At 42.2% G+C, this 13,314-nt stretch overlaps 1 protein-coding gene across 1 annotated transcript in view; it reads left to right on the top strand.

Annotated features, from left to right (window-relative positions):
- The window catches only part of KIF6 (kinesin family member 6), a 410,723-nt gene that overhangs the window by 106,095 nt on the left and 291,314 nt on the right, over positions 1-13,314 (top strand). The window contains exon 10 of the mRNA XM_060245036.1: positions 5,273-5,376. Coding sequence (XP_060101019.1) covers positions 5,273-5,376 — 104 coding nt within the window. The remainder of the gene's footprint in view (positions 1-5,272; positions 5,377-13,314) is intronic.

Here is a 13,314-nt window from a genome sequence, read left to right as displayed (position 1 = left end):
CACAAACAGCTCCCTCCCATGCTGACTTTGTCGGTGTGATGATATCACTTGGAAGCGACATCATTGTTATGGGCATGTTGCATCCTGACACTCTAGCATTTTGGCCAAAATTCTATGGTGACCAAAATGATAGTGCATTGACACACATGATGATGTCACTTCTGGGTGATGTTATCATACCATGCGTGCAAAGAGTGGAAAAGAACATCCAGAATGGACCCAGGATTCCCCTGCTGGAAGCCAGGTAAGGACCTGGCAACCTTAACTTCCCAAACAGCATCAAACTCAGGGCAAATAACCCTTGTGGAAATACCTTTTGTTAGTCTTAAGTTACTATTTATGATTTTACTATCAATGTTCATAAATGTGTATACACATCCAGAATTGCTGCATCTTATATCCTTCCCCTGCATGCACATTTTTGAACCATTTCTTGAGATAGGAAATTTATTGAGATTTTGGGGGTGGAGCCTGAGGAAGGCAGGATTTGGAGAGGGAGGGACTTCAATAGCGTATAATTTTTATATTGGGTATTGAGAAGTGGTTTAAACTTGATAGCTATCCTAGAGTAACAATATATTGTGTTCCAAAGATGTTATGTGTATTTGTAGAAGAGATTCTTGTGCGGAATAAAGGTGACTAAGAATTGTATTATCAGCCTATTAGTATCAGTATTATCAGAACGTACAGTATATGTTTTGACAGTTGACTTTTAGAAAGTGTCCTTCATCAGAAGTCCTAAATTGGTAAACATTTTGTTTTAATTTGATTTTTTGACCAGATTTCATTAAATAGCATGGTTTAATTTAATTGCCCTAAATCTAGCATAATTCAGAGTTGAAAACAGATTTCATAAAACAAAAGATATCAAGGCTCTGATTGTCCTAGAGAAACTGGATGTCACTAACAATGGTCTTCTTGCATGGGATTTCTTTTCAAATTCCTTGGAATTTTGAAGCAACTTTCATTCCGAATTGTGTAGAAGTACTTCTTTTGATCTAACAGACAAAACAATATCCTAACATTTAATATTTTGACATGTTTTTGCTATTGAAGGATAAGCCCGTAGCCATGGAGGGGGCCCAGGGGGGACGCCCCCCCAACCCTCCTTGGACCTTTATGGCCCCGCTCTCTCCGCGCCACTTTTGGCGGTGTCAAGACACACACACGAGGGGGGAAGAACCCTCTAACAGGAGCTGTTGTTATTGTTACTTAATACCCAGCTGCTGATTTATAATAATAAACTTAATAAAATGTTACGTAGGTTCTTTTTGGTCAGGGTGTTACCAGGTCCCAGGTCTACCAAGTAAAAGGCTAAACTTACAGAAAAATATATAAACTTTATTCATAAGATAAAGGGAAAAGGGAAACACAAAATGGGATGGTAAAAACCAATAAAAACATACTGTGCACAAAGGAACACTTAGGCAAATTGCCTGAAGGTTTTGTTTATCTCCCTACATTGGACTGTGTAGTAGTTGGCTAATTCCCTAAACTTATACTCACTGATGCTTTTCTGCTGTCAGGCCCACAACACCAAAGTCTCGTCCTCATTCACCTGGTTGTGTTGTTACCTTCTCCTAGATCTCCTGGAGAAGACTTCTGGCTTGGAAAAGTAGAAGCTCCTCCTTTTGTAGGCATCTAGTCTGATTTTATCCAGGCTAGCTGACTGGTCAGCCAGTCGCTGACAAGATCTAATTTACAAGCTGTCGTCTAGCCTTGACTCTAGATGTTAACCTATCAAGGCTAGATCTAAACAATCTATGTCATTTGTGGGCTGACTTCACAGGTGTATCCAGTTAGTCTCCAGCTGGGACTATTTAAGTGCCTATTAGCTTTGATATACTGTTGGTGCAAATCCTGAAACACTTATAACACATACAGACATTGAGTACACAAACACTTAGGTGTCTCTCAGTTTCTTGACATGCCCCCTCTTAAAAAGCTTGATCCTTAGCCCTCAGGCTATGATCATAGCAACTTTAAAACATAAAAAGTACAAAGATACAGCATTGCTATACATAACTGGACACTACATAATATTTAAAAACAAACATCTACCCACTAAGGTGGGTGTCCAGACAAAACATACAGGTGCAATGAAAATTTAACATGCGGTGTCAACAAATACATTCACACTTACAATGTCACAATAATACAATTGCTTCATGTCCTATGGCTTAAAACAAGCTACCAGCTGATTAAACCTCACGGATGTTCTTACTGGTGTTTCAGTAGCTCTTACTCTGTAAGCCCTGGAATTAAGGACTCTTCCTGCCTCTGCTCGACTACATTCTTTAACCACACTCTCACATTGTGAAATTACATTGGAGGATGACTCACGAGGAATTTTTCTTCCTCTCTTTGGAACGCTATTTCTGCTATGCTGTCCATGACCTGTGCCTCTGCACTATTTGGTAACTCCACCCTTCTGGTTCTATCTGGGGGTTCCTGAATATGTGACTGAGCCTGTTCTGCCCTTGAGCATAAAGCTTTATACAATAGATCTGCCCTGATCACAAAATTACATTCAAATTCTTCATGGACTAACATTATCTGTTCCATTATCTAAACTTTATATGCACTTTCACAACAGGTATCAATTTAGAGGAACACCCATAAGGGTCCACACGCATTAGACCTTCATAATGGATGTTCTAGCCCTCTAAAAGAGTCTTTCTGATGGAACTTAAATCTGTTCCTGTGTCTTTGGTACCCATGACAGTCATTTCCTGGTTTACAATGACTGGTTCCAACTGGAGTTTGTCCACCCATTGCTGTTGTTCCTTGGAGATGAACTGATTTGCATTCAGAATCTCCAGTCTATTCATGGCAATGGCTGTTCCAACCCTCACTGCTGATGTTTCTGCATCTCTGCAAGCAGCGGGAATGCCTGGGGTCTTTCTCCCAAAATCTCTGGATGACGCACCACCTGCTGGAAACGACTAACGGGCTCTGTCATTTCAGCTGTAGGGGTAACAACATTGTAGCCCTCTCTCCCATAGTTCAACAACAACAACAACAACAACAACTTTTATTTGTATCCCGCCCTCCCCACCGGAGCAGGCTCAGGGCGGCTAACAGCATTATTTCATACATTGGTCATACAATCAATAAAACTACATTGACAGTTTAATTAAAATTCTAATTAAAATTCTAAAATTAATAAAATTAATAAAATATATACTGGTGCTATGATTACGTTTACATTTATGATGGCGAGTTCTTTAGCAGTTTCCCTCTTAATCGGTGAAGGCCAACCGGAAGAGGGTAGTCTTGCAGGCCCTGCGGAACTGTTCAAGGTCCCGCAGGGCCCGCATTTCCTCTGGAAGTTGGTTCCACAGGCGTGGAGCCATAGTAGAGAAAGCTCGGTTGCAGGTGTTTTGCAACTTCACCTCTTTCAGCCCAGGAATGTTCAGCAGGTTTTTCCCAGATGACCTCAGTGCTCTCTGGGGTTCATACAGGGAGAGACGGTCCCTAAGGTAGGCAGGTCCTCGACCATATAGGGCTTTAAAGGTAATAACCAGCACTTTGTAATGAATCCGGTATACAACTGGCAGCCAGTGCAGTTCGCGCAGCCCAGGCTGTATGTGACCCCACATTGGGAGTCCCAACAGCAATCTAGCCGCCGCGTCCTGCACTAGCTGCAGCTTCCGGATTCGGTACAGAGGCAGCCCCATGTAGAGGGCATTACAGTAGTCTAGTCTTGAGGTAACATTACAGGGCATTACAGTAGTCTCGTTCTCACAGTTGACAAAAGAACTATTGCTGTTGTGGCTACTCCTCCCAATCAGCTGTACTTTAGCCCTGCTAGAATCCCGTTGCAGCCATGCCTTGCATGCCTTCTTTGTATGCGCAGTTTGACGACAGAAAAAACAAACGATGTCATTGCTGCTTTTATCATTGTTATTAATTAAGCCTTTCCTCCCACATGTCACACAAGCAAATCCATTACACTGTCAATCCATAGTGAGGATACCATTTTATGGAATTATGGATTCCAAACTCCACTAATAATGATAATAACTATTTCATAAGCTTAATTACAATCTAAAATAAAAATACATCTTCTGAGACAGGCATCCACTGGGAAATGTCACATGCCATTTTCTTGGAAAACCTGGGTAAATCTAGTTTACTAGGCTTTGTATACACATAGTGATTATTTTAGTACTTGAAGCCTATCTAACTGAAGCTATAGTTCTTTGTAGACATAGCTTTGCAGAAATGTCTGAATGCTAAAATTGTTTGTCATTAAAAATGACAAATATTTATTCATAGAGATGGCCATTTTTTCAACATTTGCTGATGTTGGAGAAAATTCAGTATTATTTAAATGGCTGTTCTTTGGTAGCAGGTGATAGACATTTATATACACGTAAATATATAATGTTTGATCCAGTGCTCACATAAGTGGCTGCTGTTACTCTGAAGCTCTAGAGTGGTGACTCATTAGGAAATCCAGATAGGATTTACCCAGAATCAAAATTTTCTATTCCGTCGGCATTTTCTGGCTCTGGGGTAATATGGAAGAAATGCTGCTTTGCAAAGCTGTGGGGCAATAATATTTTAATTTAATTTTCTGCTTAGCTGGTTGGCTTTTAAAATAACATCTTCTATCTGTGTCATTCAAATAACTGAATTTATTTAATTTGTACAGTTTGTCCATAGAAGGAGAAAAAGTGTGTTGATATATATACGTGTGTGTGTGTGTATAACAAAATATAAATATAAGATTTCTTTCTGTATAAATATAGCCCGGCCAGCACTGTCATCTGTGCTAGGAATTGAAATAAAAACTGTCATCCCTATGAGATATCATGATGCGAGATTGCTAGGCTGGGCAATATGTGATGTCATGGTAATCTGAGTGTTGTTGAGTTGTCTGTTTATAAACTGTTTTTATTGTATTATATTGTTTTGTTTTATGTTGTACTCTGCCCTGAGCCCTACGGGGAATGGGCAGAATAGAAATTTACTAAAATAAATAAGATAAGATAAAAAGTTCTATAAGCAGCACTTTTTTTGTAGCAGGAACTCCTTTGCTTATGAGGTCACACACCCCTGATGTAGCCAATCATCCAAGAGTTTACAGGGCTCTTACTACAGAGCCTACTGTAAGCTTCAGGAGGATTGGCTACACCAGGGGTGTGTGGCCTAGTATGTAAAGGAGTGCCTGCTACAAAAAAAGCCCTGTCTATAAGAGAGAGCCCAAGAAATTCCAGGTTAGATTCATACCTATTAAATAAGAAATGCCTGTTTTATTTTTCAGATGATAGCACGATTAAACAAAGTAATTCAGGAGCTAAAAGATGAATTGGCCTTGGTGACAGGAGAACAAAGATTAGAAGAACTTACTCAAGAAGAACTACTTCAGTAATGTTTGGTCTTTTTCTTTTCTTTCTTTCACTTGGAATTATTTTGTATCTTAGCATAGCAGGAATCAATTCAGTTCTACTGAAATGAAACCAAAGCACATTCCATTGATTTCAGTAGAATAAGTCCCAAGTAATTTGTTTCCTTTACAATGTAAATGTTAACTTATCCTGAGATAGCAGCAAAATTCAGTTAAAGGTTAGAGTGGCTGCTTTCTGTGGAAAACTGACCTAAAGAAGTGCAGCATTTTTTCTCAGTTCTGCTTTTAATGGACCAAGGTAAAAATGTGACAGATGAGAATGCCTATCGTATGTTGGTTATGGGAAGACTATAGGGGGAATACATTTGACTGTTCCTGTGGCTCTTGCCTGTTTGGTCTTAACATGTAACACTTCTTGTAGTACATTTACAATTCCAAATAGTGATATTTCCCAGATGTGGAATGAAGCTAATGGAGTGGCTTGTATGTACATCTCCTGGAGATAAAGTAATACGAATAGGTATAGGAAGAATGTGTGGGGTTGGAATTCCTGTAGAATTGGTGGCAGGAAGATGCAATTTCCTTGAAGTAATCCTTGAAGGGGTACTAAGTCATGGGAGGAAGAAAAGGAAGGGGGAACTATACTAATTCCCTGCTTCCTGACCTGAAACACCAAGGTCTTACTAGGGGGAAGCCAGATTCATATTGGGATGTTTAATATTAGTTAAGGAGGAGATTTGTATTTCAATATTTTGGAAGTTTTCAGGTAATTTTTTTTGTGTGTGTTGAGACATACTACTGTACTGATTTTTTGAGTACCAAAGTAAGCGTGAATTTATAATGTACGCTATGCCCACATATGTATTATTTTGCTGTATCATTCTACTTTATAAATATGCTTGTTAGTGCATGGGGAAAATATGGACTTGTAAAGAATGCAGATTCATAGTAGCAGGGTGCATAATTGCTCTCATGTAAACAGTTTAGAGACTTTGTGGCAGTCAGTTCTTGAAGTTGCTTTGTCAGAAAATTGATAGGCTATTAGTTATAATGAGAACAGAACTCTATGAATATCATCACTGTTGCATTGGCTCATTCAGAGTTTGTCATGGCGGCTGGATGTTACACAGCAGTTAGTTGGGATGAAGAAAAGTTGTTTGGTGTAGATGTCCTTTACACTGAATTGCTACCATTGACTATATGTGTGTTAACAGACAGGATATCTTCTGAATTTTATATGAACGAAGGAAGCAATAGTGTTCATGGAAGTCCATTTACTGTGGGAATCATGTCACTTTCAGCATATCACTCCCCTGCACTTTTGCATGCCGTTAAGGACAGTTGCTTTGCTCTGTATTGAACAAAACATGCACATATTCCACATATCCTTTTATATTTTTCACATATATAGGTTTCCTCATCTCTGTGCTTTAGCAGCTAGAATCTGACATTACTTCAGTGGTATGGGAACAATACCACTGCTTCCCATTAAAAAAACCAGAATCATTTCAGGGGAATCCAATTTGTAGCTCCTCCCCCTCTGGAAGATAACCCAGTGTCTGGAGAGAATGCTGGTATGAGCAGAACTCACAGCATGGGCTTCTATATAAATATATTGCTTTTCATATTATCCTAATAGTGCATAAAGGAATGGTAGTGGTTTCAATGCTCTCATAACATAAACGCTGGGCCAAACAGGAACGATGTGTCTGTCTGTTGGGTGGCAAATAGATTATTTCTCTATGAGGCACCTCTTTCCAGGTTGAGGTATATGCTTTGATTACAATTCTACATTCATTTTAGGTGAAAAAATCAAGCTTCCATGTGAGCCGAATCTGCATACTAGTAATCTTTCCAGATCCTCTAGTCTAGATTCTGTAGTTATTATCAACTCTTTATTTTTCTAAAAATGGATGGAGAAGAGAATTTCCCCTCAACACCAACCTTTTTTACATAGGTCTTTGCTTCATGTTAGATGCTATTGGGAAGCAGATTTTTATTAAGCTGCGCCTTGCCAGGGACTGAGCACATGGCAGAGGGCTCTGGAATAGAGCAAAGAAGTGCTACAAGCCTGAGGTTTGTGGCTTAGCAGCTGGGGGAGTTTCTGAAAACTTCTGAGTTCGTGTGAAGGGCTGAAGGTGAAGGTGATTGCTGCTAATTGCTCCTGATTGATTAGGAGTGGCTGTGTTCCCCACCCTCTTTGCATTATTAAACTGCGCCTTGCCAGAGACGCGAGCCGAAGGGCAAGAGCTAAAGGGCTCTTGGCCTGTGGCTCTTAGCCTGGGGGCTGTGTAAGGACCAGGAACCCAGATTCCTTGTGTCCCCAATAAGGTAACTAGACTCTCCAGACGGGGAGCCACATAAACAAACAGGGTTTAAAAGGGGACTATATATTTTTAAAAAGCTATCATGAAGGTAGAATGCCAGCAGGGGGGTGGGGGCTTTCCAGTGTTTTGCATTGAGTGTTGCATGTATGACAATCTGCCCACAGGACAGAAGTCTTGGGTGTGTGCTCGATGCAAGGAGCTCCTGGTCCCCAGGAAACGAGTTCATACCCTTGAGGCTGAGGTGACTGACCTGGAGAAGCAGAGACAGTCAGTTAGACACTCGGAGAAGACTCTCGGGGACGTGTTAGATGAGCCCCGCTCTGAACGTGGCAGCCACGTTGCTGCCAGGGAGCATGAGGGTCGAGAGGGAACAGGGCACCGGGCTGAGGATAAGGGGAATGTGCCCTCAGAAGGGACCTCTTCAGTTGGTGAGCGGAAATCCTTTCACACCAAGGAACCATCCCTGGGCAGGGATAGAGGGGGGGTCTTGGTAGTTGGTGATTCGATCCTTAGGCAAGTAGACAGCTGGGTGGCAAAACCGCGTACTGACCGTATGGTGACTTGTCTGCCTGGTGCGAAGGTAGCGGACATTACGCGTGTAGTAGATAGGCAGATAGCTCTGGGGAGGAGCCAGTGGTCATGGTGCATGTTGGCACCAAAGATGTGGGGAAATGCAGCCATGAGGTCCTAGAGGAAAAATTTAGGCTTCTAGGCGGGAGACTTAAGGCCAGGACCTCCAAGGTAGCCTTCTCAGAAGTGATACCTGTTCCACATGCAAGGCTGGAGAGACAGGCACAAATTAGAAGTCTCAATGTGTGGATGAGACGATGGTGTAAGGAGGAAGGGTTTAAGTTCGTTAGGCACTGGGATGCTTTCTGGAACAAGCGGGAGCTGTACAAAGAGACGGTCTCCATTTGTCCCTGGATGGAACCAGGCTGCTGGAGCTTAAAAACAAAAAGGTGGCAGAGCAGTTTTTAAACTAAATCTTGGGGGAAAGCCGACAGGAAATGAAATGTCTCTGTTTCGGGAGGACTCATCTCAAAGAGATGAAGGGTTAGCTGTTACTTTTCTACTGGGTAATGGATCAGAGTTTTCCACTGAGATGGTGGCAAACAGAATGGACTGCCTGCCAGAGTCTTGAGGCGGCAGGAGGAAGGTGGTTGGCCTAGCTTGCCTGGAAAATTATAGATGTTTATACGCTAATGCTAGAAATCAAAGTAAAATTGGTGAGTTGGAATGTTTAGTGTTGGGAGAAAACATAGACATTGTGGGAATTTCAGAAACTTGGTGGAATGAGGAGAATCAGTGGGACACTGATTCCTGGATATAAGTTATATCGGAAGGATAGGGAGGTAAGGTTTAGAGGTGGGATGGCTCTGTATGTCAGAGAGGGCATAGGGAGGTAAGGTCTGGAGGTGGGATGGCTCTGTATGTCAGAGAGGGCATACGGTCCAGTAAGACTGAGGTCAGAGAATTAGATTCCCTTCTAGAAATGCTTTGGGTTGAAATAGAGGGCCCAAAAGGAAATTTAACAATGGGAGTTTGTTATCGCCCACCAAATCAAAAGATAGAGGACCATGCTAATATGATGAAAGGCTTAAAGATAGTGGCTAGACGTAAAAACTGTGTCATAATAGGTGATTTTAACTATCCGCAAATTGATTGGATCAATATGTGTTCTGGTCGAGAGAAAGAGATTGTGTTTCTAGATGCTCTCAATGACTGTGCTATGGAGCAGATGGTCTCTGAACCTACCAGGGGTGGGGCGATCCTGGATTTGGTCCTAAGTAATGCCCAACACTTTGTGAGAGATGTAAAAGTGATCGCACCGCTTGGGAGCAGTGACCATAAGGTTATTGATTTCACCATTTGTATAAATGGAGAGTTGCTCCAAAAGACCAGCACAACCACGTTTAACTTTAAAAGGGGTAAATTCTCTGAGATGAGGAGGCATGTGAATAGGAAACTGAAAGGAAAGGTAAATACAGTCAAAACCCTTGGGGAAGCTTGGAGGCTATTTAAAACTACAATCCTAGAAGCTCAGATAAAATATATACCACAAGTAAGGAAAGGCACAAACAGGTATAAGAGAAGGCCTGCATGGTTAACAAACAAAGTAATGGAAGCTGTAAAAGGTAAGAAGGACTCATTTAAATGGTGGAAAGCTAGTCCAAGTGAGATTAATAAAAGGAAACGCAGGCTGTGGAAAATGAAATGCGAGACTGTGATCAGGCAGGCAAAAAGGGGCTATGAGAAGTATATTGCAAAAAACATAAAGACCAACAATAAAAATTTCTTCAAATATATTAGAAGCAGGAAACCAGCCAGGGAGGCATTGGGGCCCTTGGATGACCAAGGGGTCAAATGATTACTGTAGGAAGATAGGGAAATGGCTGAGAAGCTGAATGCATTTTTTGCCTCCGTCTTCACTGTGGAAGATGAGAAGTGTTTGCCTGCTCCAGAACCACTTATTTTGGAAGGGGTGTTGAAATACCTGAGTCAGATTGAGGTGACAAGAGAGGAGGTCCTACAACTGATAGATGAATTAAAAACTAATAAGTCACCAGGTCCGGATGGCAAACATCCAAGAGTTCTGAAAGAACTCAAAGTTGAACTTGTGGATCTTCTGACAAAAATATGTAATCTTTCGTTGAAATCTGCCTCTGTTCCTAAGGACCGGAAGTTAGCAAATGTCACCCCCATCTTTAAAAAGGGTTCCAGAGGAGATCCAGGAAATTACAGGCCAGTAAGTCTGACTTCAATACTGGGAAAGTTGGTAGAAACCATTATCAAGGACAGAATGAATAGGCACATTGATGAACACGAGTTATTGAGGAAGACTCAGCATGGGTTCTGTAAGGGACAATCTTGCCTCACTAACTTGTTACATTTCTTTTAGGGGGTGAACAAACATGTGGACAAAGGAGACTCGATAGATATTGATTACTTTGACTTCCAGAAAGCTTTTGATAAAGTTCCTCATCAAAGGCTCCTTAGTAAGCTCGAGAGTCATGGAGTAAAAGGACAGGTCCTCTTGTGGATCAAAAACTGGCTAATTAATAGGAAGCAGCGAGTGAGTATAAATAGGCAGTCTTCGCAGTGGAGGACAGTAAGCAGTGGAGTACGGTAAGCAGTGGAGTGCCGTAGGGCTCAGTACTGGGTCCCATGTTCTTTAACTTGTTCATAAATGATTTGAAGTTGCGAGTAAGCAGTGAAGTGGCCAAGTTTGCAGATGACACTAAATTGTTCAGGGTGGTGAGAACCAGAGAGGATTGTGAGGAACTCCAAAGGGAGCTGTTGAGGCTGGGTGAGTGGGCGTCAACGTTGCAGATGAGGTTCAGTGTGGCCAAGTGCAAAGTAATGCACATTGGGGCCAAGAATCCCAGCTACAAATACAAGTTGATGGGGTGTGAGCTGGCAGAGACTGACCAAGAGAGAGATCTTGGGGTTGTGGTAGATAACTCACTGAAAATGTCAAGACAGTGTGCGATTGCAATAAAAAAGGCCAACGCCATGATGGGAATTATTAGGAAGGGAATTGAAAACAAATCAGTCAGTATCATAATGCCCCAGTATAAATCGATGGTGCGGGCTCATTTGGAATACTGTGTGCAATTCTGGTCACTGCATTCAAGCATGGTGAAATTCCATTGATAATTGGTTTTTTAGGGTCCTGCCTAACCTGGTCTGTGAATTATCATGGAGGATCCAACTTTGCTAGCTTGTTATTCTTTCCCTTCCCCTGTCTTGCTTTCTGGCTTATAATTAGAAGTAGTGGGAACTGAAACCAAGTAATCAGCACCTTCCCATACAGCCCTGTAAGGGAGTACGAGCCATCTGGGGAAAGCAAGGATGCAGTCCTGATAACGCTATGGGAACGTAGACATTTATGATAGTTTATGTGTGAATGCTACCTCGCAACCCCTTCCCTTGGAATCCCTTTGAAGTACGCCTTAAAAGCATTGTATCAATGTATTGTCAGCATTACTCTCAAAAACCTGTTACCAGAGTATCGGTCTATCAATAAACGTAGTCTGTATCAACTTCAACTCGTCATTGAACCCGCATGCTTAACATTTTGAGAGTCAGTGATGAGGGGGGAGCCCTCCGTGTTAGAGACTCAGTTAGTGCCTGTGGGTATCAAAGGCCACTGGGACCAGGAGGCTTTTGTAATTGCCCCTCCTCCTCCTATGATGTGGTTTTGGGAGTAGGTTGGTTGTCCAAACATGAGCCAGACATTCGGTGGGGGGAACAGACAATAGAATTCAATGACCCGAGATGTTAAGCCCATCACTGGACTAAGGAATGGGCTCCCAGTCCACTGCCCCAAAAAGGGATGGTCTGCTTGACAATGGAGGAGGTCCAAGCGATCCCCAAAACTTATAGAGACTTGAGGGGGGTGTTCAGCGAACAGGGGGCCGATGAGCTACCGCCTCATAGGGACACGGACTGCGCCATTGAACTGATCCCGGGGCAGACCCTACCTAAGGCCAAACTGTACTCGATGGGGTGGGCGAAAAAGGTGGAACTGCGGAAATTCCTAGATAAGAACTTGAAACAAGGTTTCATCTGACCCGCCACAGCCCCCCATGCAACCCCAGTCCTTTTTAGGAAAAAGAAGGATGGCTCGCTCAGACTTTGATTTTTGTGGGATTAATGGGATCTCCACCTCCAATGCCTACCCAGTCTTCCTCATCAAGGACATGCTCAGCATGGTGTCGGTGGGGAAGGTGTTCACCATGCTGGACTTGAGGGATGCGTATTTTAGAGTGTGCAACAAAGAGGGGGATAAATGGAAAACAGTGTTCAATACACCCATGGGACAGTTTATGTGTGAATGCTACCTCGCAACCCCATCCCTTGGAATCCCTTTGAAGTAGGCCTTAAAAGTATTGTATCAATTTATTGTCAGCATTACTCTCAAGAACCTGTTACCAAAGTATCGGTCTATCAATAAACGTAGTCTTTGTATCAACTTTGACTCATCATTGAACCTGCATGCTTGACAACCGCACCTTAAAAAGGATATTATAGCATTGGAAAAAGTACAGAAAAGGGCAACTAGAATGATTGCAGGTTTGGAACACTTTCCCTATGAAGAAAGGTTAAAACGCTTGGGGCTCTGTAGCTTGGAGAAACGTCGACTGCGGGGTGACGTGATAGAGGTTTACAAGATTGTGCATGGGATGGAGAAGGTAGAAAAAGAAATACTTTTCTCCCTTTCTCACAATACAAGAACTCGTGGGCATTCAATGAAATTGCTGAGCAGTTGGGTTAGAACTGATAAAAGGAGGTACTTCACCCAAAGGGTGATTAACATGCGGAATTCACTGCCACAGGAGGTGATGGTGGCTACAAGTATAGCCAGCTTCAAGAGGGGGCTAGATAAAAATATGGAGCAGAGGTCCATGAGTGGCTATTAGCCACAGTGTGTGTGTGTATATATATATATATATATATATATAATTTTTTTGGCCACTGTGTGACATAGAGTGTTGGACTGGATGGGCCATTGGCCTGATCCAATATGGCTTCTCTAATGTTCTTATGTTCTCACTTCCCCACAACATTGTGGTACTTTTGTGTACCTCCTGGTTTTCTCTAGCTTTCTGTGATATTTTTGCAAACCTG

This window comes from Heteronotia binoei, chromosome 1 (genome assembly GCF_032191835.1).
Source record: "Heteronotia binoei isolate CCM8104 ecotype False Entrance Well chromosome 1, APGP_CSIRO_Hbin_v1, whole genome shotgun sequence".
Taxonomy (NCBI): Eukaryota; Metazoa; Chordata; class Lepidosauria; order Squamata; family Gekkonidae; genus Heteronotia; species Heteronotia binoei.
Note: the sequence above shows the minus strand (reverse complement) of the source record. Positions and strands in the feature narration are given on the sequence as shown.